At 41.1% G+C, this 26,661-nt stretch overlaps 1 protein-coding gene and 1 non-coding gene across 2 annotated transcripts; both read left to right on the forward strand.

Annotated features, from left to right (window-relative positions):
- Positions 1-2,091: 2,091 nt before the first annotated feature.
- On the forward strand, positions 2,092-2,197 carry LOC115500246. Its single transcript, XR_003964481.1, has one exon. It is a non-coding gene; the product is annotated as a U6 spliceosomal RNA (small nuclear RNA).
- A 20,573-nt stretch (positions 2,198-22,770) lies between these two features.
- On the forward strand, positions 22,771-26,367 carry CD4H9orf131 (chromosome D4 C9orf131 homolog). Its single transcript, XM_030294222.1, has one exon. It carries the CDS (start codon positions 22,900-22,902, stop codon positions 26,365-26,367), a length of 3,468 nt encoding a protein of 1,155 aa, XP_030150082.1. The 5' UTR covers positions 22,771-22,899.
- Positions 26,368-26,661: the final 294 nt, after the last annotated feature.

The following is a 26,661-nucleotide window of genomic DNA, read 5'->3' on the forward strand; positions in this document are numbered from 1 at the left end:
ATAAAATCAACAAACAAACAAAAACCTTCCAACAAAGAAAAGTCCTGGACTTGATGGCTTCACCAGTAAATTCTACTAACCATTTTTTTTCTACCAAACATTTAAAGAAATAGTAATACCAACCCTTCTCAAACTCTTCCTCAAAACTGAAAAGGAATACTTTCTAACTCATTCTATGAAGTCAAAATTACCCTGATACTAAAGCCAGATAAAGAAAAATTAGATAAGAAATAACAAAATTAGAGATTCTAAGTATATTTATTCTAAATACATTTAAATAATAAAATTAGGGGCGCCTGGGTGGCTCAGTTGGTTAAATGTCTGACTCGATTTTGGCTCAGGTCATGATCTCATGATTCATGAGTTCAAGCCCCAAATCAGGCTCTGGGCTGAGAGCATGGAGCCTGCTTGAGATTCTCTCTCTCTCTCTGCCCCTCCTCTGTTTGTGTGCACTCTCTCTCTCTCCCCCTCTCTCTCCCTCTCTCTCAAAATTAATAAATAAACTTTAAAAAATAAAAAAATAATAAAATTAGATTAGAAAAGAAAATTATAGGCCAACATCCCTTATGAATATAGATGCAAAAATCCTCAAGAGAACAGTAGCAAATTGAATCAACTGCACATTAAAAGCGTTATTATTCCTCAAAACTAAGTGGGATTTGTTCCAGGAATGTAAGCGTAGTTCAACATAAGAAAAACAATCAATGTAATACTTCATATTAGTAGAATAAAAAGGAAAAACACATGATAATCTCAATTGATACAGAAAAAACTAACAAAATCCAACCTTTTCATGATAAAAACCCAGAAAACAAGGAATAGAGGGAAGTTTCCTCAACATGATAATGGGTACTTATGAAAAACCTACAGCTAGTGTCATACTCCACAGCAAAAGACTGAAAATATTCCCCTAAGATAGGGAACAAGACAAGGGTGCCCACTTTAACCACTGCTCTTCAACATTGTACTGGAAGTTCTAGCCAGAGTTATTAGATAATAAAAAGAAGCAGAAAGCATCCAAACTGGAGAGAAAAAAGGTGAAATTATCTCTATTCACAGATGACATGCACACAATCCTATATATATAGAAAATCCCAAAGAATTGACAAGAGAGCTAGTAGAGCTAATAAATGAATTCAACAAAGTTACAAGGTACAAGATCAACACACTAAATCATTTGTGTTTCTCTATGCACCACAAGCAAATAACCCAAAAAGGAAATTAAGAAAGAACTTCCATTTACAATAGCATATAAATACCAATACATAAGAATATATCTAACCAAGGAGCTGAAGAACTTGTAGGCTGAAAACTACAGAACATTGCTGTAAGAAATTAAAGAAGAGCTAAATAAATGGAAAGACACTGCATGTTCATGGACAGGAAGACCTAACATTGTCAAGAAGTCAACATTACCCAAAGTGATCTATATTCAACAAATCCCTATCAAAAGTCCAACAGCCTTTTTTGCAGAAATGTAAAAGCCATCCTCAAAATCATATGGAATTTCAAGGAACCCTGAATAGCCAAACAATCTTGTAAAAGAATAAAGTTGGAGGACTCACACTTCCTTGGCTTCAAAACTTACCACAAAACTGCAACAATTAAAACAGTATGGTACTAGCATAAGAACAGACACATAGAGCAATGGAATAAAACAAAGAGCCTAGAAATAAACCTTCACATATGGTAAATTGATCTTTTTATTCAAGTATAATTAACACACAGTGTTACATTAGTTTCAGGTGAATGTATGATATGATTCAACAATTGATTCAACAATTGTAGAATATGATTCAACAATTCTATACATTGCTCGGTCTTCATCAAGATTAAGTGTACTCTTAATCCTTTTCACCTATTTCACCCATCTTCCCACCCATCTCCCTTCTGGCAACCACTAGCTTGTTCTCTATATTTGAGAGTCTGATTTTTTGTCTCTTTTTTTCTTTATTTGTTTTGTTTCTGAAATTCCACATATGAATGAAATCATATGGTATTTGTCTTTCTCTGGCTTTTTTCACTTAGGATTATACCCTCTAGATCCACCCATGTTGTTGCAATGGTTAACTGATTTTTGAAAAGGGTTCCATGCTCACTTTGGCAGCACATATACTAAAACTGGAACAATACAGAGAAGACTAGCATGGCTCCTGAGCAAGGATGACATGCAAGTTTGTGAAGCTTCCATATTTCTGAATGTGAAAGGAAACTGTTCCTGAACTTGACTGGCTCTAGCAGAGCATTTTGTTTGGTGTATAAAACCCCAAGATGTGCTGGGTCCAAAGTGAACTTGAAAAGTGTAAAATGAAACAAACTGTGTAAAATAAAAATAATAAAAAAGAAAAGGGTTCCAAACCATTCAGTGGAGGCAATCTTTTCAACAAATGGTACTGAGAAATGGACCTTTATATCATACCATATACAAAAATTAACTCAAAACGGATCAAAGACCTAAATTTAAGAGTTAAAACTATAAAGCTCTGGGGAGAAAACAGTGGGGAAAAATTTCATGACATTGGATTTGGGAACAACTTCACAGATATGATGCCAAAAGCACAGGAAACAAAACAAAACAAACACAAATATACACACACACACACACACACATATATATATGTATATATGTATACATATATGTATACACACATATATATGTATATGTATACACACATGTATATGTATATACATGTATGTATATATATGTGTGTATACATATATATGTATATATTAGACTTCAGAAAAATTAAGAACTTCTATGCACTATCAAAAGACATTATCAAGAAAAATAAAAAGGTGACCCATAAAGTGGGAAAAAATATTTACAAATTATGTATCTGATAAGAGATTAATATCAAGAATATATAAACAACCCAATAACAATAGACCTAAATTTTAAAAAAATAAAAAGGGTCTTGAATAGACATTTCTTCAAAGAAGTATACAAATAGCCAATAAGCACATGAAAAGAAGGTTAACTTCATTAGTCATGAAGGAAATGGGAACTGCAAGCCAAAACCACAATGTGGTACCACTTCAACCTAGTATGATTAAAACACACACACACACACACACACACACACACACACACACACAAAACAGAAAATAAGAAGTGTTTGCAGGATATGAAGAAACTGTAACCTTCATGCATTGCTGATGGGAATGTAAGATAGTGTAGCTGCTCTGGAAAACAGTTTGGTAATTCCTTAAAAAGTTAAATACAGAACTACCATATGACCCAGCAATTCCACTCATAGGTATATCCAAAAGAATTGAAAACAGGGACTTGAACTTATATTTGTATACCAATGTTGACAGCAGCATTATTCACGGAGCCAAAAGGTACAAACAACCTAAGTGTCCATCAGCAGATGAATGGATAAACAAAATGTAATATATACATACAATAGGAATGTAAGTCAACCATCAAAAGGAATGAAATGTTTTGGGGCGCCTGGGTGGCTCAGTCAATTAAGTGTATGAGTCTTGGTTTCAGCTCAGGTCATGATCTCACGGTTTCGTGAGTTCAAGCCCCACATTGGACTCCAAGTTGACAATGCAGAGCCTGCTTGGGATTCTCGGTCTCCCTGTCTCTGCCCTTCCCCTACTCATGCTCTTTCTCAAAATAAATAAATAAACTTAAAAAAAAAAAAAGGAAGTCCTCCCTTTGTAGCAAAAGACTAAACCTAGAGGACCTAAAAAAAAAAAAGGAATGAAATGTTTTAACATATAATACAGATGAAACTTAAAAACATTAAGCTGAGTGAAATTAGACACAGAAGGACAAATATTGTATGAATCCACCGATATGATGTACCTGGGGACAGAACATAGAAGAGAGGTTACCAGGTGCTGGGGTTGGTGGGGCAGGAAGAGAAAATTAGTATTTAATGGGTACAGAGTTTATGTTGGGGATGATGGGAAAGTCTTAGGTGTAGTGGTGATGATTACACAACATTGTGACTGTGTCTAAAGTTTGAAACTTATTTGTATACTTACAAACAATTAAAATTATAAATATTATATTATGTGCATTTATCACAATAAGAACAATGAATTCTACATCTAAGACTAATACAATGTTAAATCTCAATTATATCTCCATAAAAATTAATTGATTTTTTAAAAATAACATCAAAATGAATCAAAGACCTATATAAGTTAAAATCAAAACTTTTAAATGGAAACAGAGGGTAAATCTTCATGATCTTGGATTTGGCAGTGGAGTTTTTAGATATGACACCAAATGTGTGAGCAACCAAGGAAAAAATAGATAAACTTCATAAAATTAAAAACCTTTGTGCATCTTAAACATTTTTTTAATATAAAAACTTTATGCTTCAAAGGACACTATTAAGAGAGTAAAAAGATAACTCATAGAATTGAAGGAAATATTTGTAAATCATATATTTATAAAGGTTTAGTATCCAGAATACAATTTAAAAACTTTTATAACTAAACAACAAACAGACTATCTACCCAATTTTAAAATAGGCAAAGGGCTTGAATAGAAATGGTGCCAAGTATAAGATATATGAATGGCCAGTAAACATATGAGAAGATCTCAATGTTACTGGTCATTAGGGAACCCTTGTACATTGCTGGGAAATGTAAACTGGTGCAGCCAGCTTGGAAAACAGTTTTGTGGTTCCTCAAAAATTTAAACATAGAGGGGCACCTGGGTGGCTCAGTTTGGTTAAGTGTCTGACTTTGGCTCAGGTCATGATCTCACAGTTTGTGAGTTTGAGCCCCACATCGGTGGTGGGGGGATCCCTGTTTGGGATTCTCTCTCTCTCTCTCTCTCTCTTTCTCTCTCTCTCCCCTTCACTCTCTGATCCTCCCCCACTTGTACTCTCTCTCAAAATAAATAAACTTCAAAAAAAAGAAAAAAATTTTAAACATAGAATTATCATATGACCTACGATCTCACTCCAAAGTACACACTCAAGAGAAACGAAAGCATACATTCCCACAAAAATGTATACATGAATTTCTAGAACAGCATTATTCATCATAACTGAAAGATGGAAATAATTCAAATGCCCACCAACAGATGAATGGAAACAAAATGTGGTATATTCATACAATGGAATATTATTCAGCCATAAAAAAAGACTGAAGTACTGATACATACTAAAACATGGATGAAACTTCAAAATCTTATGCTATATGTTGAGGAATAAGGAGTGTGTTAATGGGTACACCTCTTATTGAGATGATGAAAATGTTTTGGAATTAGACAGTGGTAATGATTACACAACCTGAAAACTATGGAATTGTACAATTTAAAGGGATGAATTCTATGGTATGGGAATATTTTTAAAGTAATATTTTTTTTTTAATTTTTTTTTTTTCCAACGTTTATCCACCTTTGGGACAGAGAGAGACAGAGCATGAACGGGGGAGGGGCAGAGAGAGAGGGAGACACAGAATCGGAAACAGGCTCCAGGCTCTGAGCCATCAGCCCAGAGCCTGACGCGGGGCTCGAACTCCCGGACCGCGAGATCGTGACCTGGCTGAAGTCGGACGCCTAACCGACTGCGCCACCCAGGCGCCCCAAAGTAATATTTTTTTTAATGAGTAAGAAGGAGCCACGAGTAAGAGGTTAGTATCCTGAGAAAAGGTGAAGTCAGGTGAGGTAATATGCTCCAGACACAAAGTCTAGCTGGAGAACAAGATCTGAGGATGCTCTGAAGGAAGAGGAGAAAAGGCAAGTGTTTGTGGTAAAAGACAGTCCAATAAGAAAGTGGGATTCAGTGAAAAAAAGGGCTGGTGGCTAAAGGCACCTTGTGGTGAATATAACACAAAGACTGGTTACAAAGAGAAATCCAATCTTGAGGGTGAAAAGGAAAAACTTTGGTGGGGAGAGGTAGGGTCTGGTATCAGAGATCCAGGAGCAACTATGAAAGTCAGGTGGAGTCAAAAACATACAATGAATAAAAAGGCAAGGAGAGCTCCAAAGATGGAGCAGATAGAGCTATCAGTGCATGAGTAAAATAGGTCAGTGAAAATATGGGGGCAAATGGCAGAGTGTTCTCTAATGACATAAAGACCAGTGATGGGAATGAAAAGAGTGATGTAGGCCCAGGGCCCACTGGGAAGTTGGGGTATGATTAAAGGAAGGGAGACAAGAAGGCTAAAATGATGTACAGTATGGGAAGATGAGGCTCTATAGAATGCTCAGGCTGAAAGGATGATAAATAAGACAGTGTGAGGGGCTAACACAAGGGACTCTTAATTGGTTTTTCTAGAGGGTCTGTTGAGAGAGTAAGGGCCAAAGAGAGAGATGGGGTTCAGGCAGAGGACTTGTGTAAGCCAAAGCCACACAGAAGGAGCAGCCTCCTCCCCAATGTCCCCAAACATCAGAAGATCAGCTTTTACAGTTACTCTACCATGACCCTCCAAGCAGGGATCTTGCTGCCCTCATTAAGAAATTAGCCTGTTTGGGAGTGGGGGCACCTGGGTGGCTTAGTCAGCTAAGGGTCCAACTCTTGATTTCAGGTCAGGTCATGATTTCACTGTTGTGAGATCAGACCCTGGGTCAGGCATGAAGCCTGCCTAAAATTCTTTCTTCTTCTCCTTCTGCCCCTCCACCACTTGTGCTCTCAGGCGTGCACTCTCTCTCTCCCTCTAAAAATAAAATAAAATAAAATAAAATAATAATAATAATAAATGAAAACAAATAATTAACAACAATTAAAAATTAAAAAAAAAAAAAAGTCCAGATGGCCACACAAGACAAGAAGCACAAGCTGCAGCTGAGAGCAGAATGGGAATGGGGGACCCAGCAGGCCTGGCAGGAATCACATTCCCCTACGTCACTGACTTTACAACACTTCTTTCATTTCTCAACCAGTGGCTTTCTTTCGTATTCTATTCCCTATAGGTTTACTCTCCCATGCAAGTTCGGCTGCACTGGAGCCCTGGAATCACATAGACCATGCTAGGAACAGAGGTGCAGGAAAAAAGAAGAGATTCATCAGTACCTGCTTTTCCAAAGAGCAAGCAGCTACCATGTCATATGAGCTCCTTTCTATCAAGCTTTCCAAACTGGGACACTAGGAGACTCGGTCACAAGGAGCAAACGGATCTTCTAGGAAGCTGAGTAAAATGGTCCTTTGAAGGAGGCTCTTGGGACACTAGACTCTGAGAGCCCCAAGCATTAGTATACAAGACCAGTCAGTGAAAACGGACAGACTCAAGTATGGAATAGTGCTCTATACTTTATCCCATAAGATCCTTATAACCATGCTGTGTAGGATGCAGGCCAAGTGTAGCTCTACACGGAATATGAGCCTTAGGAAAGTTAAATAATTTGTCCCAAATGAGGAGCTAAAAGGCCGGCCTCTAGACTGCACCTCACACCGCCATCTAGTGGGCAAGACCCACTGGCCAGGTCTCTCATTCTTTCATTCCCTTGCGTGGGCCTACAGAGAACCCCAAAACAATCTAGGTTCTGATTCCTTCCTATGAGTTTCCCTGCTGAAAGTTTTGCTTTCAGAGAGGGATGGGCTGTAACAGCTGACATCCTCAGTGATTGTAGACCTGAGTGAGTCTCATGGAAAGTAGAGACTAGTTTTAACTCTTGAGAGCTCTGGACTGAACAGGTAAATGCTTCCTATTTTCTGCAAATGTTCTCTGCTCCTCTTTCTTCCTTCTGCAGTGATGCTGAAAAACAAGAAATGAATCAGGGGCCTGGACTCAATTGTTATTCTCCCCTCTTTAGGCAAGTTGCAGAAATTATATATGGATAATATGATTTTCCACATTAAGTTAATGAATTTGTGTACCCAGAAATCAAATTATTTTCTCTATTTCCTTCTTTGAAAATGTCACACAAATGTGGTCCTCAGTTTATTTTTAGTCAGTGGTTCTTACTGAAAAGGGAATAATCTCAGACCAACAGGTGCATGTATGGATTTTGACCCGGGGTAGAGTTTAGATTCTATCATCTCAAGCTGTTCTCCAGATCACCTCAATCACAAAGGAAATGCTTGATCCAGAGCCATCTGAGAAGGAAACGTGACTGATGAATGTACGTTGAGGAACTTTGTTCTTCTACAAGTATCCTGAACCATCTTCATAATTTAGTCCTGTGTTGCCCCATATGGTAGTCACTAGCCATATGTGGCTATTGAGGACTCTGGAATGTTGCTAGTCTGAATTGAGATGTGCTGTAAATGTAAAATATACAGTGGATTTTGAAGACAGTACCAAAAAAGGGTGAAAGATATCTCAATAATTTGTTCATACTGTTTATATGTTGAAATGACTGTTGAAAGGAAACATCAAATTTGCTATATATTTGTTAAAAATCTCTCTTGATATTATCCATTTTACTAACTGAATTTTTTTTTTTTTTACACAACAAATAGCTTTTTCATTCTTCTCTGCTGTGGAGCATTCTTTTGGTGTTTATCACCCCAAGAAACACACTTTTTCACAACAGATTTATGTAGCATTGGTGATAACCTTCATTGAACTTTGGGCACCAGTTCTGCCTCATTCTGCAGTCAACTTTGAGGACTCATACTAGTGAATTTCCTCTTCACAAAATAAAGGAAATCCTCTGACAAAGGCAATTTCAGTGCACAGTGATACACACAATTATGTTCAGAACAATGGCACAATAGCTATATGCCAAAAATATATCAAAAAAACAACTATATATGCTGTTAAAAACTTGAAATCTCCATATAAATACCTGTAAATAGTAATAAGAAAATGGAGCATGTCCTATCATACGTTTAAAATTAAGTTATTGGGTTTCCAGTTAAACGTGGTCGATCAAAATATTTGTTTATCTTCTCTTTAACCTAAAATTCCGCTAAAAGAAAAAGAAAATAAACTATTGATGATGATAAGAATGAGAGGTAATACATACAAGGTACCAAACAAGCTTCTGGCAGACAGAAATGAAATGGAGGACTGGTAGCTGACTTAGCAGAGCAGAAGTAACAACGAATTTAAGCACTTAGAGAAGAAGACAGGGGAAGGAAGCCAATTCATCCCACCAACTTTAATAGACCCAGAAAGTGGGGGAGGAGGAGGCATGGGGCAAGGAATTGCAAATGATTGATGATTTTTGACCACGTGGTAAGTAGGCTTGAGACTATGGGTATATATAAAACCAGATAATGAGAAAATTGAGTACTAGGAAAACAAAAAAATGTACAAAGAAGGAAACATAATTAGAATATACTATTTGACAAAATGGTAAGCAATATTTATATAGTCTATTTAATATAAATACTGACACATTTATACAATATAAATACATTTAACCAAAAAGTATTTAAAAATTTTTTTTAATGTTTATTTATTTTTGAGAGACAGAGTGTGAGCGGGGGCAGGCAGAGAGAGAAGGAGACACAGAACCTGAAGCAGGCTACAGGCTCTGAGCTGTCAGCACAGAGCCCAAGGCAGGGCTCAAACTCGTGAACAGTGAGATCATGACCTGAGCCAAAGTCATACGCTTAACCAACTGAACCACACAGGCAGCCCAAAAACTTATTTTTAAAAGAATTGTTCCTACTTTCTTTTTTTTTTTTAGTTTATTTTTTTATTTATTTTTGAGAGAGAGATAATGTGTGTGCACTTAAGCGGGGGAGGGGCAGAGAGGGAGGGAGAGAATCCCAAGTAGGCTCTGTGCTGTCACTTGGGCTTGAACTCACCAACTGTGAGATCATGACCTGAGCTGAAATCAAGAGTCAGGCACTTAACCAACTGAGCCACCCAGGTGTCCCGAACCAAAAATTATATTGTAAGAGTTTGGAAGAAGGAAAATGGGGATGGTTGTGAAAGCTTAATCTTCACCTTCCATAGTTAGAAATCAGTATAGGGGGAGGCACCAAGATGGCAGAACAGCAGGGAAGTTTTTTTGCCCCTCTCATCCCTGAAATACAGCCAGATCAACACGAAACCATCCTGCACATATGAAAACTGATTTGAAGATTAACAAAACAATCTGCACAACCTGAACCAGAGAACTCAGTAGGTATGCAGCACGGAGAGGTGAACTGGGGGAGAAACCCGTGAAGGGCAGGGAGCTGTTTTTGCTTGCAGAGAGAGGAAACAGACAGAGGGAGAGTATGGGAAAGCATCCCCCCTGCCCAAAATCAGCTGGAGGGAAAAGAAAGAGTACACAAGTGACTGAACACAAAAGGGAGAAAGGAGAAAGGAGAGGGTTTAAATTCCATTAAGATTCTATAAATGGGGAGTGCAGAGTCTGAAACCCCACAACTGAATACCTGGCAGTGCTCTGATGAGAAGGGCGAATCCCCAGGAGCAGAGAGCAAGGTCCTTGGGGTCCTCGGGTCACATGCGGAGAGGCGGTTCCTCTGCTGGGAGGACATTTGGTAGACGCTGTGTGGCTTCCCCACAGGCAAAGGTCCCAGTGAACTCCGGAAAACAACCACATTTGCTGGGTGCTGGAACAAGGACGTTAAGGGGGAGGCCTGGAGCCAGATGTGTTGTGATTCCATATTCCCCAAAATGCTGCTACTAAATGATCATGTGAACTTTTTCTGGGGTGGGTTGGCACCCAGCCGCAGTCTCTGGGCATCGGCAGCAGAACAGTCTCCCAAATGTTCCTGGGGGCAGGCCACCAGCGGGCGATTGCTCAGTGAGCATTGCTCAGTGCTCCCTCCCCCAGAGTCTGAACAGGTCAAAGCTGCAGTCCCTCAGAAGTGAGGGATTGGGTAACACAGCCACACCTGAGGTAGAACTCAGGAGGGAGGTACCTCCTGGTAACCTGATGGCTTGGTTACGGACAGTGTAAAAGCGGGGAGTAGATGGAAGCCGGAGATAAAGGAGGGGTGTGCAAGTGCTGCTCAGGGAGAGCACAGTCTGTTTGCTGGTCCATCTATTCAATTCTTTTTTTCTTTTCTGTTCTTATTCTTAAATACAGCAAGAGAAAAAATTTATTTTTATCCTCCATTTCTATTAGAAATACTTTAAATTTTGGGGCACCTGGGTGGCTGAGTCAGTTTAGCGTCCAACTTCAGCTCAGGTCATTATCTCACAGCTTGTGAGTTTGAGCCCTACATCAGGCTCTGTGCTGACAGCTCAGAGCCTGGAGCCTGCTTCGGATTTTGTGACTCCCTCTCTCTCTCTCTGCCCTTCCTCTGCTCATGCTCTGTCTTTCTCTGTCTCTCAAAAAATAAATGTTAAAAATTTTTTTAAAAATACTTTAAATTTTTTCTACTATATTTTTTACATTTTGGTAAATTTTTCAAAATCTATTTTTTATTTATATCATTTCATTTTATTCTATTTCACTGTATTCATATTTTAAAATTTTCAAACATTTTCTGGTTTTTTTGTTTGTTTTTTCTTTTCTTATCTTTCCCTTTTTTCTCTAATCTATCAAGCTCCTCTCAACAACCAGGCCAGAACACACTTAGGATATAGCATCCGTTATTTGATTTTTTTGTGTTGTTTTTAATTTTTCAATTTTAAGTTTACCTTATTAATTCCTTTTCTTCCTTCAAAATTATGAAATGAAGGAATTCACCCCAAAAGGAAGAACAGGAATAAATGAGAGCCAGGGACTTAATCAACACAGATACAAGCAAGATGTCTGAACCGGAATTTAGAATCATGATAATAAGAATACTAGCAGGAGTTGAAATAGATTAGAAAACCTTTCTGTGGAGATAAAAGCTAGTCAGGATGAAATAAAAAATGTAACTGAGCTAAAATCTCGAATGGATGCCACAAGTGGCAAGGATGGATGAGGCAGAGCAGTGAATCAGCAACATGGAGGACAAACTTATGGAGAATAATGAAACAGAAAAAAGAGGGAGACTAAGGCAAAACAGCACGATTCAAGAATTAGAGAAATCAATGACTCATTAAAGAGGAACAACATCAGAATCCTATGGGTCCTAGAAGATGATCAGAGAGAAAAGGGGTAGAAGGGTTATGTGAGCATATCATAGTGGAAAACTTCTTTAACCTGGGGAAGACACAGATATCAAAATCCAGAAAGCACAGAGGATCCCCATTAGATTCAACAAAAACCAACCATCAACAAGGCATATCATAGTCAAATTCACAAAATACTCAGGCAAGGAGAGAATCATGAAAGCAGCTAGGGAAAAAAGTCCCTAACCTACAAGGGAAGACAGATCAGGTTTGCAGCAGACCTATCCACAGAAACTTTGCAGGCCAGAAAGGAGTGGCAGGATATATTCAATGTGCTAAATGGGAAAAATATGCAGCCAAGAATTCTTCATCCAGCAAGGCTATCATTCAGAATAGATGAAGAGACAGTTTCCCAGACAAACAAAGACAAAAAGACCGAGATCATACCATGCATATTTTCAGACCACAACGCTATGAAACTTGAAGTCAACCATAAGAAAAAATTTGGAAAGACCACAAATACATGGAGGTTAAAGGATATCCTACTAAAGAATGAATGGTTTGGGGTGCCTGGATCGCTCAGTCAGTTAAGCATCTGACTTCGGCTCAGGTCATGATCTCATAGTTTTTGAGTTTGAGCATACATTGGGCTCTCTGCTGTCAGTGCAGAGTCTGCTTTGGATCCTCTGTATCCCTCTCTCTCTGCCCCTCTACAGTTTGTGCTTTCCCTCTCTCTCCAAAATAAATAAACATTAAAAAAAGAAGAAGAAATGGGTTAACCAGGAAATTTAAAAAGAAATAAAAAAGGACATGGAAGCAAATGAAAATGAAAATATGACAGTCCAAAACCTTTGGGATGTAGCAAAGGCAGTTCTAAGAGGGAAGTGTTTGCAATACAGGCCTACATGAAGAAGGAAGTTCTCAAATACAACATAATTACAGATAAGGAAGATTTAGAAAAGAAACAGCAAATAAAACCTAAAGCCAGCAGAAGAAAGCAAATAATATAGACTAGAGCAGAAATAAACGTTATAGAAACAAACAAACATAAAAATAAAAAAAAGAGCAGATCAATGAAACTAAGAGCTGGTTCTTTGAAAGAATTAACAAAATTGATCAACCCCAGCCAGCCTTATCAAAAAGAAAAGAGAAAGGACCCAAATAAGTAAAATCACAAATGAAACAGAAGAGTTCACAACCAACACCACAGAAATACAATTATAAGAGAATATTATGAAAAATTATACACCAACAAACTGGGCAATCTGGAAGAAATGGATAAATTCCTAGAAGCATGCAAACTACCAAAACTGAAACAGGGGGAAATAGAAAATATTAACAGACTAATAAACAGCAAAGACATTGAAACAGTAATCAAAAATCTCCCAACAAACAAAAGCCCAGGTCCAGATGGCTTCCCAGGGGAATTCTATCAGACATTTAAAGAAGAGTTAACACCTATTCTTCTCAAATTGTTACAAAATTTAGAAATGGAAGGGAAACTTCCAAATTCATTCTATGAGGCCAGTATTACCTTGATTCCAAAACCAAAGACCTCACTAAAAAGGACAATTACAGGCCAATAACCCTGATGAACATGGATGCAAAAATTCTTAACAAGATACTAGCAAACCGAATCCAATAATACATTAAAAGAATTATTCACCACGATCCAGTGGGATTTATTCCTGGGCTGCAGGGCTGGTTCAGTATTTGCAAATCAACATGATACACATTAAAAAAAGATAAGAACCATATGATCCTGTCAATAGATGCAGAAAAAGCATTTGACAAAATACAGCATCCTTTCTTGATAAAAACCCTCAACAAAGTAGGGATTGATGGAACATACCTCAACATCATAAAAGCTATATACAAAAGCCCCACAGCTATCATTCAAATGGGAAAAAACTGAGAGCCTTTCCCCTGCAGTCAGGAACAAGACAAGGATGCCTACTCTCACCATCACTATTTAACATAGTACTGGAAGTCTTAGCCTCGGTAATCAGACAACAAAAAGAAATAAAGGGAATCCAAATCAGCAAGGAAGAAACCAAACTTTCACTGTTTGAAGACGACATGATACTCTATATAGAAAACCTGAAAAGACTCCACCAAAAGCCAAAAACCAAAAAAAAGCAAAAAACAAAAAAAAACCCTGCTAGAACTAATACATGAATTCAGCAGTCACAGGCTATTAAATTAACATACAGAAATCCATTGCATTTCTATACACAAAGCAACAGAAACAGAGATCAAGGAATCCCATTTGCAATTCCACCAAAAACAATTAGATACCAGGGTGCCTGGGTAGTTTAGTGTGTTGAGTGTCCAACTCCTCATTTCTGCTCAGGTCAGGATCCTAGGATCCTGGGATTGAGCCCCCTGTTGGGATTCATGGAGCCTGCTTGGGAATCTCTTTCTCTCCTCCTTCTCCTCTCCCTCCGCTTTCTCTCTCTCTCTCTCTCAAAAAAAAAAAAAAAAAAAAAAAAAAAGATATGTAGGAATAAACCTAACTAAAGAGGTAAAAGATCTGGACTGTGAAAACTATGGAACACTTATGAAAGATTGAAGAGGACACAAAGAAATGGAAAAGCATTCCATGCTCATGGATTGGAAGAAAAGATTGCTAAAATGTATATACTACCCAAAGCAATCTATACATTTAATTCAACCCCCATCAAAATACCACCAGCATTTTTCACAGAGCTAGAACAAACAATCCTAAAATTTGTATGGAACCACAAAAGACCCCATACAGCCTAAGCAATCCTGAAAAAGAAACACAAAACTGGAGGCATCAAGATTCTGGATTTCAAACTATATTATAAAGCTGTAGTCTTCAAGACAGTGTGGTACTGGCCCAAAAACAGATACATCGATCAATGGAACAGAATGGAAAACCCAGTGATGGACCCACAACTATATGGTCAACTCATCTTCGACAAAGCAAGAAAGAATATCCAATGGAAAAAAGATAGTCTCTTCAAGAAATGGTTTTGGGAAAACTGAATGGCAACATGCATAAGTATGAAACTGGATCACATTCTTATACCATACACAAAAATAAATTCAAAATGGATGAAAGACCTAAATGTGAGACAGGAAACTATCAACATCCTAGAGGAGAACACAGGCATCGACCTCTTTGACCTGGGCCAGAGCAAGTTCTTACTATTCACATCACTAAAGGCATGGGAAAAAAAGCAAAAATGAACTACTGGGACCTCATTAAGATAAAAAGCTTCTCTACAGCAAAAGAAACAATCAACAAAACTAAAAGGCAGCCTATGGAATGGGAGAAGACATTTGCAAATGACATGTTGGATAAAGGGTTAGTGTCCAAAACCTATAAAGAACTTCTCAAACTCAACACCCAAAACACAAATAATCCAGTGAAGAAATGGGCAGAAGGCATGAATAGATACTTTTCCAAAGAAGATATCCAGATGGCTACCAGACACATGAAAACATGCTCATCACTCATCATCAGGGAGCTACAAATCAAAACCGTGAGATACCACCTCACACCTGTCAGAATAGCTGAAATTAACAATACAAGAAACAACAGGTGTTGCTGCAGATGTGGAGAAAGGGGAACCCTCCTGCACTGTTGGTGGGAATGCAAACTGGTGCAGCCACTCTGGAAAACAGTATGGAGGTTCCTCAAGAAGTTACAAATAGAACTACTAAGTATTTACTAACCAAAGGATACAAAAGTACAGATTAGAAGGGGCACATGCACCCAATGTTTATAGCAGCATTATCAATAATAGCCAAACTTTGGAGACAGCCCAAATGTCCACCAACTGATGAATGGATAAAGAAGATGTGGTATATATTATGCAGTGAAATATTATTTAACCATCAAAAGAATGGAAATGCCTTGCCTTGCAACAATGTGGATGGAGTTAGAGTGTATTATGCTAAGCAAAATTAAGTCAGAGACAAATACCTTATGATTTCACTCATATGTGGAATGTAAGAAACAAAATAGATGAACATATGGGAGGGGAAATAAAGAGAAGGAGGGAAACAAACAGCAAGAGACTTTTTTTAAATATTTGTTTTGTGAGAAAGAGAGAGCACAAGCAGGGGAGAGGCAGAGAGGGGAGAGAGAGAATCCGAAGCAGTCTCCGTGCTTGTTGTGGAGCCCCACGCAGGCTCCCCCACCACTGTGAGATTATGACCTGAGCTGAAATCAAGAGTCCTTTCCTGTCCTGAGCCACCCCGGGCCCCAAGAGACTCTTAACAATAGAGACCTAAGGGTTGATGGAAGTAAGTTGGTGAGAGATTGGCTAGACGGTTGATGGGTATTGAGGAGGGTACTTGTTATGATGAACACAGAGTGTTGTACGTAAGTGATTAATCACTGAATTCTACTCCTGAAATCAATATTGCATTGTACATTAACTAGAATTTAAATAAAAATTTGAAAAATAAATTAAAAATTAAAAAATAAAACCCTTAGGTCTGGCCTATCTACTAGAGGCCTCAGCAGGGTGGGCCTCTGCCCCTCGGGAGTCAGCCCCACCTCAGCCCACAGACACTGCTGTAATGGGCCTGTGCTGAGCTTCCTCCCACCATTCCCACTGGCGCCCCTCAGCCTCACAGTTCCTTTCATCTCCTCAGAAACAACTTCCTGGTGGCAGGGACCATGGACATCATTGCTCCTATAGATGAGTTTGAAGGAAGGAGAGTCTGAGAAACTGACCCCTCCTGAAGGAGTGGCTCCATGAGGTCCCACTGTCTTCTGACCAATCCAGACATTTTCAGGACACCGGGCCTATCAGGGACACTGGACAAAACTGTGTCCATGCAGCAAGTAGGGCTGGGCTGCTGGCAGGGCCCTTAATGAGAGACATCCATGTGGAGGAGGAGGGGAGAAGGGGAGGGGAAGAGAGAGGGAGGCAGAGGGAAAGGAAGAGAACAACTGGTGAGTTAAGGCAGTAAAGGAGAAATCCATGCTCAGTCTCCTCAGTCTCCGTGGCGGAGGGAGAGAGTGGGTGGGGGTCCCTGGCACAGCCTCCCCACCCAGAGGCCTCACCCTAGGTGTTTGGAAAAGCCCCCCCTCCCCCAATCTGAGCTGTGAGCTTAACTGCCCAGCCCACATGTCAAGGAAGCCAGGGAAGTTGACTTCAGTGCCCAGAAGTGATGCCTCAAGCGGTGGCCACTAGGAAGCCTAAGAAAAGAATTCTGAAGCTCTGGAGGAGGTCATAGCAGGGGTGCCTCTCCAAGAAATCCCACCCATTGCTCATTCTAAGTACTGAAATCTAACCAAATGCAGATGCTGGGGTTAAAGCAGTGGGCTGGATATACAAGGTCTCTGCCCTCAGATAATTAAAACACAAGTTACAATCTAGTGTGGAAAGTGGTAGTGGGAAAGGGGAGGATAAGGACACCCATCCTAGCTTCGGAGAATGTCCCCAGAGGGACACCTTTCACTGTAGCAGGAAGGAAGGAGATCAAATCCAACAGTTTTTAATGATGAAAGTTCCCATATGATGGCCTCTGGTTTCTTTGAAAAGTGGAGGTCTGGCACATGTGCTAGGAGCCTGGACAAGAGCAGATGAAGAAAGTTTGAATTGATTTTGAGTAGGACAGGAGAGTTTTTAAGGAATAAATGAAGTAAGATCCATGAGCAGGGAGTTTTGCCTGTTTTGATTACTGATGTATCTCAAGTACTTAGAAAAATACCTAGTGCACATTAGGCACTTAATAAATGGAAGGCATAAATAAATAAATGCTTTTCAAGTGATAGTGGAGCTGACCATTAGTTGTAGACCATGAATTTATAGTGACACCAACTTACTCACATGTATGATTTTATCTAATAGGGCTAAACTCCTTCCTAAGGGGCAGGTCTGGCAGAGGCAGAATTGGGATTTTGACCAGTAAAAACAATGAAAGGAAGAACTGAGAAGCATTTAGGATATGATTAAGTGATGGACCATGAAGTCTATCACAGAGAGGGAGGAAATGAAGGCAAGAGGTTGTTGATGGACTAGGAGAAAGATGAATGGATGTCCTGACAAGGTTGCAGAATTGGCAGCTTTAGGACAAATCTAGAGTTTGAAGTCAGAGGGATGGCAAACTATTTCAGAAGGCAGAACAGTTCCTAATGATGAGGCTTCAGATATGGTCAGAGGTGGATTAGAGCAGAGGTAAATAACTCTAAGGTGAAAAGGGCTAGGAATTGAGAGTCATTAAATTATCTGTCAACACAGATGTTTGGGTCTCCAGTAGATTCCTCCTCCTCAAGATCTTACCTGGGCTCCATCCCGCCCCTTCTCCAATCTTCAAAGGATCTGCATTCACACTTCAATTCAAGCCTTAGATCCTAAAGTGACAATGGCATGGCTGAGCCAGAAAACAGTATGGGAAAGTTAGAGAGGGCTCTAGTGGACATCTGTTTTATTTTGTTATAATACCAGCATGCACACACTTTTCTGAAAACAGTATGTTTGTTTCCTTTGTAGGAACTACCACATCCCTGCTTCTTCAGTCTCAGTCCATGTGCAGGTAGAGTGTGACTCCAACCTGTCAGAAGAAGCATTCTGTTCCCGTGAGCAGTTCAGTGAGTAGTTTGGGGATGGATACATGACCAACTGGAACCCACAGGCACAATGTTGTCAGAACAACACCACATATTGTCAGCTTCACTTGAACCTGCTATGACACAAAACTGAAGAATAAAGTCAGCACAGAAGACAGAGAGAGAGCCAAGAAGTGGAAACTGAATGCTGATAGCATTGCATTGAGTCCCTGCATCAACCCTACTACCTAAAGCTGGCCAGCCCTAATCCTGGATGGTTCAGTTATGAGTCAATATAATTCCCATTGCATTTTATTTTCTGTCACTAATATCCACATGATTCCCCAGAGTTCTCAAACTTGGGCTCTATGTATATTTATTAGTTAATTTATCTATGTATATTATATAGTTAATATATATTAACCTCTCTGTGCCTCAGTTTGTTTATGTGAAAAAAGATAACAATACCTACTTCAAAGAGTTGTAAAGATTAAATGGAGTAGTAAATGTCAGAGTATAAATTAGTTCCACAACATTGAAGAGCAGGGAACATCACATTACTTAATTTTTCAAAGTTAAATCTGGTTCAAAAATCTCATTTACTGGAGTCGGAAGACATCCAATATTAAATCATGATGGGGGGGCTTTTTTCCTCTTTAGCATGGCATACAGTGACTAAGAAAATAATCCCCCTCAAAAAAAAAAAAAAAAAACACCCACTTAGAAAAGAAACTTGGGTCTTGATTCTGTCCTGGTTGCCACGTGGATGTGCATTGTATAAACCCATATGACGATTCAGAGGCAGGGTGGCTCCACAGCGTCTCTGCCAGGTATGCAAACTAGCATCTTTTGCTGCAGTTCCCAAGACCATATGCTAGATGTTTAGTGCCCTAACCATTAAATCAAGTTTCCCCATCAGAAGTCCTGCTGCCTCCTAGTGGACTTCTATATAGATCCTGTCACTCATGGAACCCATCACTACATCTCTTTTCTCAATTCCTGAATACACTTCTATCCTTGGGCAATTCCTCCTTTCAATCATCCTCCATCTTCTTCTCAAGAACACTCAGCTAAATTAAATTCCCTTCCCACACAAGAGCTTGGATAAGGTTGTAGACTAGGTGTCTTGAAACTTTGGTTTGGGTCTAGAAAACATATTACCAATTCCATGGGAAAGAAACCTAGAATTCTTGCAAGACAGGTGAGCAAAGTTACCTTTTTATACTACAGGATGTCTCCTTTGGCAAAGGAGCAAGGAGACAACAATTAATAACTTGGTAAACTATCCTGCCATATATGTAAATTAGCTAACACAGAATAAGTATTTAATATTGCTTTCTCTGTTTCCCATTAGGACTCAACTTACCTTCTTCATCCAGGGGTAGCAAACTCAAATACCAGGCAGGTAATGCAAATGAGTAAAAATGGACAAATGTAAGAAAACAAAATCATAGGCACAATGAAAAAACAGCAACTAGCCCTTAGTCTTGGCATTAACAATAAGAACATGGTAAGAACCATGGTGCATTGAAAAGCAGACATACATTCCAAGGGAAGCCACTGTTACTTACCTCTAAATGGCCTTTACTTCGTGGAAATGAGAGTCTAGTGCTATCATATTTTAAACTTGAAATATTGATTATTATGTACAATCAACTTGTTTTACAGCGTTGACTACTCCAGTTTTTAATGCTGGCCACAGTGAGCCAAATGTTACATATCAGTAGGTCATTTTTAAGCCCTTTAATTGTTTCGGCTGCTACTTATATGCTGCTATCAAATTTTACATCTTCACCATGGACTGCTCTTCCAAACTTCAGATCTATGTATCTAGTTGCCTCCTGCCTAGTTTTTTTCTTGCCACAGTCAAATATCTAAATGGAGTCTATCACCCTCTCCCCACCCAGCCCTAAATTGGTTCCAAGGTCTGTGTTCTCTACCACAGTAAAATGGCACTAACATACACATTCAGCTTCCCAAGTTAGAAACCTAGAGTCATTCTCAACTCCCACTCTCCTCCACCCCATCCCATTGGTAATGACGTCTAATCAATTATATCTTTGGAATTCTACTTGAATTCATTATACTCCATTCTTACCTTCACTGCCTTGATTTAGACCTCATCATGTTTTGCCTATACTAAAGCATAAGTTCCCTAACTAATCTCTTGCCTTAATCTCTTTGCCCTCACTAGAGTCAGTATTCTTTCCAAGACACACACTTGATCTTGTCACTTTCCTGCTCAAATCTTTTCAATGATTTCCCATCATCTTCAGGATAAATTTGTTTTTCAGACTGATATTGAGGCCCCTTTATGATCTTATTTATCTTTCCAGGTCCATCTCTTACTGCTTTCCCAACCTCCACACATTGGAATACCTTCAATTTCCCTAATGATACATGCTTTACCTGACCTAGCACCTTTACACAAGCTGTTCCTCCTGCTTGAATTGTCCTCCTCTTGTTCCATATACTTTCATTTTCTTGGTTCCTCAAACCAAGTTATTAATCACCTCTTCTGGGAAGCAGCCTCTGACAAGCAACCTCCTTCTCCAGGCTGATTAGATATCCTCCTCTGCCCCCATAGTACTCTGTGCATATTTCTATTTTAATTGTCTATTAGTTGACTGTTTGCCATACACACACATGCACACACTAAAATGGGACCTACTTTAGTGCAGACTCTGTCCTATTTCTATCTCCTCAAAACTGAGCACAATACCTGATCTATAGTAAGCACTCATTAAATACATGTTGAATGAATGAATGAATCTAGTCCAACTCATGATACCTATGGGAGAAATCTTTCTTGCCCAAAATCACATAGCCTATCAGTGACATTATCTTAGAGAACCCATCTCTTTAATTTCAGCTCCATACTCTTTCTTCCAGACTAAGCTGGCCTTTGATGGGGGTGGGATGAGAAGAGAGGCATTAAATTGTACTGAGATGGCAGAGATTAAAGTTTGGCCTTAAAAGAAAGAAATGATGTGTGGGGTACCTGGTAGCACAGTCAGTTAAACACCCGACTCTTGATTTCAGCTCAGGTCATGATCTCACAGTTCATGAAATCAAGCTCTGCCATTGGGCTCTGTGCTGACAGTGTGTAATTTGCTTGGGATTCTCTCTCCCTCTCTCTCTCTCTCTGCCCTTCCCCTGCTTCCTTTCTCCTTCAAAATAAATAAACTTAATTTTTTAAATAAAAGTAAAAAAATAAAAGAAAGAGCTGACATGGAACACAGTACTGGCTTTAAGAGAAAGAGGGGCAAATGAAGAAAAATGGTCAAGAGCATTTGATCTGGCATCCTTAACATAAATGCTTGCCAAAAAGATCTCAAACAACCTAAAGTCAAATAAGACCGTTCATAGCTGACATGAGAGTAAGAGTGGAGGGGGAGCAGGGAGGACAGACTTGATATATTAAAGATAGAACATGGCTTGTAATCAGAAACCTTAAAAGAAATAAATTTTAATATAACATATACTATGTACTATCCTAATCATATGAATTTATTCATTTAACCTTCAAAACAACCCTATGTGGTAAGGAATAATATCATCCCCATTTTACAGGTGAGGAAACTGAGGCACTAGAAGATTAAATAGTTTGAGATTTCACAAATAGGAAGTGGCAGAACCAGGATTTGAATAAGGCAGTTTGATGTTAGAATCCATGTCCTAATGACAAGGCCTGAAGCATAATTCTGGCACTGGAAATCAAGACAAAAAGGAATCACTCAGGTTTCACTGTCACAAAGTACTAGTTGCCTGGTAGAGGCAATTTTTTGGCTCTAAATTCAGGGAAAATGCTGTTAGGCATGGGGGGGATGGGAGTTCTTTGTTCTGTGATGCAGTGATGACCTCAGAGTAAACTGCCACTAGGTGGAGGAAAATGGAATGGTGGATAGAAGGCCTGCTTGGGGCTGAAGGGGACATGGAGCTTCTCTGGGGCCAGTTGACCCATGCCCTGGCCTGTAGACACTGTGGCAGCAACTGCCTCCAGAGCCCAGGGAATCTGGTGACACTATTCTTATTCATGATTTGGCAGATCCAGAGATGGTGGCAGCTTGGGAGGTGGCGACAGTTTCAACTGTGGTACTCTGGAGACATGATGCAAGGCAAGGTGGGTGACATGGATGTGCAGCTGGGTGAATGACTCTTGACACCACATGTGAGTTCAGGTGAAAAATCATTGACATGGATGTAAGCACAAGTGAATGACTGACTGACTATAAGCCTTAAATGTGAGGCTGGATGAATGACCATTATTAACACCAGATTTGAAGCCAGGTGGGTGATTACTGACCCTAGATGTACAGTTATGTAAGGGAATGCTGATCTCCAAATAAAGGCTAGGTAATGGCCATTAACACCAGATAGGTAAGTGACTACTGACCACAGATGTGGGGACAAGTAAGTAACTTCCCTCTGGATGTGGAACAGAGATTGAGGGCTTCATGCCTGAAGCCAGAGCCTTGTGTCTCTGAAAAGGCTTCATGCCTGAAGTATCTTTCTCCACTCCTCAGAGCCTACCACTTCTGCTTGATCACCTGTGGAAGCAGAAGTCAGAGGAGGAAGAAGAGGACGCATCTCTGGATCCACTGAAGCCATGTTCTTTTCCCAAAGAAGCTCCCATTGGAGGGCAAGCCACCACAGTCCCATGTCAACAATCCCGCAGTTCTCAGGGCCTCCACAAAGCCTCAGAGGCACCAAAGCAAGTACATACACAGACCCCAAGCCCTTCTAGATCCTTCCCCACATTTCAGATCCTGACCAACTTGCCTGTGAGGCACAAAACAGCAACAGGAAGTTATCTACATCAGAGAAAAAGCCAGCTCTTCTGGGGTCTCCCCTCTCTGCACAGTGAGTCGTTGGAGGCCATCTTCCTGAGCTCAGGTGGCCCCTCTCCCCTAAAGTTGTCTATTGGCCCTTCTGTTTTCTTCAACCAGCTTGCATTCCTGACTAGGTCCAACCTGCTGCTTCCCCAGTACTGCTCCCCAACTCAGCCACCTACTCATGAAATCCATACTAGAGAAGATCTGGAAGGGATGGCCCTCGATCCTCAGCAACTTCCTCCTCTATCATCCCCTTCTGTCCCATCATCACCACTCCATCTTAAGTCCTTTCCCATGGACCACAAGGGAGTCCTATCTGGTGCTAAGGCATATCCACAGTGGCTTATGCAGCAGAGTGAGGTCCCTTGGGTCTCTGAGGATCAAGCTCTGCACCTACAGCCTAAACTCCAAAGAACCAGACCCTCCAAGCTTTCCCCACCATCTGAGGTCTGGTGGAGTATGCCACGGGATCCCAGCCTCCAACAACATATTCTAGATTCACTCTCTGCCTCTCTGCTATATCCTTCTAGCCTTCTGGCAGTCCTGACAAGATTTGAGGCCCCATGGAGGACTATGGGGCAAAATGAGGCTCCCAAAGCCTCTGTGCCAGCAATGCCAGCTCCCAGCCCAACTCCAGCCTCCCTGCCAGAACTTCAAGAAGTCAGCCCTACAGAAGAGCTGCCTGGATCTAAGGCCCTCTGGGAAACTACAAGGCAAAGACAGTATCCTCAGATCTCTGAGCCTTCAATCCTGGTCCCTTGCCAATCTGTAGACCCCATGACAGAGCCTCAAGGAACTAGCCCCCTGGGAGTTCCACCTGGATCTAAGACTCAGTGGAGAACCATAGGACATAGACAGAGTCCTCAAGCCTTTGAGCCTCCAATGCCAGCTCCCTGCCAACCCCCAGATTCTCTGTCAGAATTCCAGAAAGTCATCCCTGAAGGACTTTCTGCACCTAAGGACTTCTGGGGAACCATAAGTCAGAGAGAGAGTTCTCAGACCTCTAGGTCTCCAATGCCATGCCCCTGTCATCCCCTAGATCCTCTGCTAGAACTCCAGGGAGGCAGTTCTCTGAGTGATACATCTGGATATAAGCTCCAGGGAGGACACAGACAAGATTCAGGAAACGTTTGGGCCTTTAAGTCTCCAGCCTTGGACCTCAACCCAGAGCTCTATGCAACTAGTCCTGCATGTGTCCCACCAAGATCTCACACTCCATGGCAGGACAGGCAGAGTAGAGAACATCTTTGGATCTCTGCAGACCCAGTTTCTTCTCCCAGTCTTCCCTCATCCTCTCTGAGTCCCCAAGGAGTCTTGTCTGAGTACAAAGCCATGTGGGAGACCAAGGGACAAAGAAAGAACCTCTGGACCTCTGAGTCCCCAGACCCTGCCCATAGCCCATCTCTAGCTCCCATTCTAGAACTCCACAGAATCAATCCTAGGGGAGGCCTCACTAGATCAGAAACTGCATGGAAAGACATTGAGTATTCTAGGAATTCCTGGGCTTCTGAGCCCCCATCTCTGGCCCTCAGCTCACCTCCAGCTCTTACAATGGAGCCCCTCAGAGGTAGCCCCATGGGGGTCCTGTTTGATTCTGAGGCTACATGTGGGGACATAAAAAGGGAAAAGAACTCCTGGACCTCTGAGATCCCGGCTCGCAGCTTACCGCAAGACCCACATGGAGTCAGATCCTTGGGAGCCCTGTCTGACTCTGAGCCTATTGTGGAGGATAAGGAGCAGAAAAAGATCTGTTGTATTCCTGTGTCCCCACTGTGGATTCCCAGCCCACCTCCAAACTCTATGTCAAAGTCTCCCATAAGTGAGCCTACTGGAGACCAATGTACCTGTAAGCCTAAAGGGGAAGCTGTGGAGCAGAGAGACAACTGCTGGGCCACGGAGCTCCCAGCCCCAACCACCAACTCAGTCTCTGCTCCTCTACCAGATCTACATACTGACCTTGAGTTTGTGTGGAAGAATGTGCAACCAAGAGGTATCCCCCAGGGGTCCAACCCTCCAGCAGTGGATCCCCTAGAGCCAATACCCTGGCCTTCCACCTTAGGTAAAACTCTGAAAACTGAGCCCAACCAGCTTGATCTACCTAAGAAAGAGCTCTTCCCAGAGGCCAAAGTAGAAACTCCATCCTTGCAGGGAGGGGCTGTCCCAGAGGTGCCCACCCACTCTGGGATCCAGCCCTGGCACTGGAGTAGAGAGTTGGAACTCAGGCTGAAAAAACTACAGCAAAGCCCTGTTTTCAGATCCCCTGACCCAAGTCATTCATCTGGCAGCTCCATTGCCCTAAGCTCCACAACTCTAGGCACCTGGAGACTCTCTTCCTGTCCCCCACAGCAGATTCATCCCTCTAATTTGTGCCCCCACTCTTCAAGCTGTCATCCCCCAAAAGTTCAGAGCACAGTAACTCAACCTATTCAGGTCTCCCATTGTTACCACTCCCACTCTTCTTCCCAGCCTCAGCCACAAGAGTCTAGCAGGGCAGAACAAGGGTCTCAGAGAGAAGAAAGAATGAAAGTGAAGATGGTGGCCCAGATCTCATCCCAAGAGCCACGTATTCTCATGGAGGCTGGTGAGAACTGCCCAGGCCTGGGCGAGCCCTCAAACCCTAAGGTCCCAGCCTCAGGCAAAAGAAACAAGGCTTCAGCCCTATCTTCAGCCAAGAAGAGAGAGAGCCCCAGGAAACCCAAAGCAGGAGACCACAGAGGAGGGGATGTAAGACTGGAGTCATCCACAGTTATGGGGAAGAGCCACCCAGCCCAGGTTGGAAGAGTAAAGGAAGCCTCTTTAAGCAGACTTTCCCAAAGATCTCAGCTCAAGGACCAGAGCTCTCAACACACTGCTGCTCTCCCTCAGCAGCTTCACTCTAAGGCAGCAGGTCCCCAAATTCATCAAGGGGCAGGGCTGGGAGCTGGTGACATCTTGACCCCTCAACACTCTAAGCACTGCCCCTGGGCCCATATGGAAAAGCATCTCTCCTCCCCCACACCTCAGGTTCCCCTTACGAGGGGTCTCCCAAGAATGTTAGCCAAGTTTCTAGGTACCCATGGCCCCTGCCCACCAAATCCAATAAGCAAAGGAAAGGCTGGTAGCACTGGCACCCAATACCACAAGACCTAAAGCCAAACCAGTTGTGGGGTAGGGAGACAGAGGAAATCCTAATAAACTAGGTGAACTAGATAAATTCCACTCATGTCGTCTTTGGAGTTTGGCAGACTGGGAATGTCAGTTCCCTATTAACTTCTACTATAGCTATATTCCATCAGGATTTTGTAGGCTTAACTTCTCAAGCCCTTAACAGACGATCATCCTGGAATCCACACATCCCTGTTCTACAGGATAAGCCTGTAAGGAGACCAGGGGAACACAGTCCAATGTTGCCCTTGAGAAAAACTTCACATCAAATGAACAGAA

The sequence above is a fragment of the Lynx canadensis genome, chromosome D4 (assembly GCF_007474595.2).
Source record: "Lynx canadensis isolate LIC74 chromosome D4, mLynCan4.pri.v2, whole genome shotgun sequence".
In the NCBI taxonomy this organism is placed as follows: domain Eukaryota; kingdom Metazoa; phylum Chordata; class Mammalia; order Carnivora; family Felidae; genus Lynx; species Lynx canadensis.

Excerpts from the sequence above, each read along its gene's own strand:
- CD4H9orf131 (XM_030294222.1), top strand. The coding sequence starts at position 22,900 with ATGCCTGAAGTATCTTTCTCCACTCCTCAGAGCCTACCACTTCTGCTT.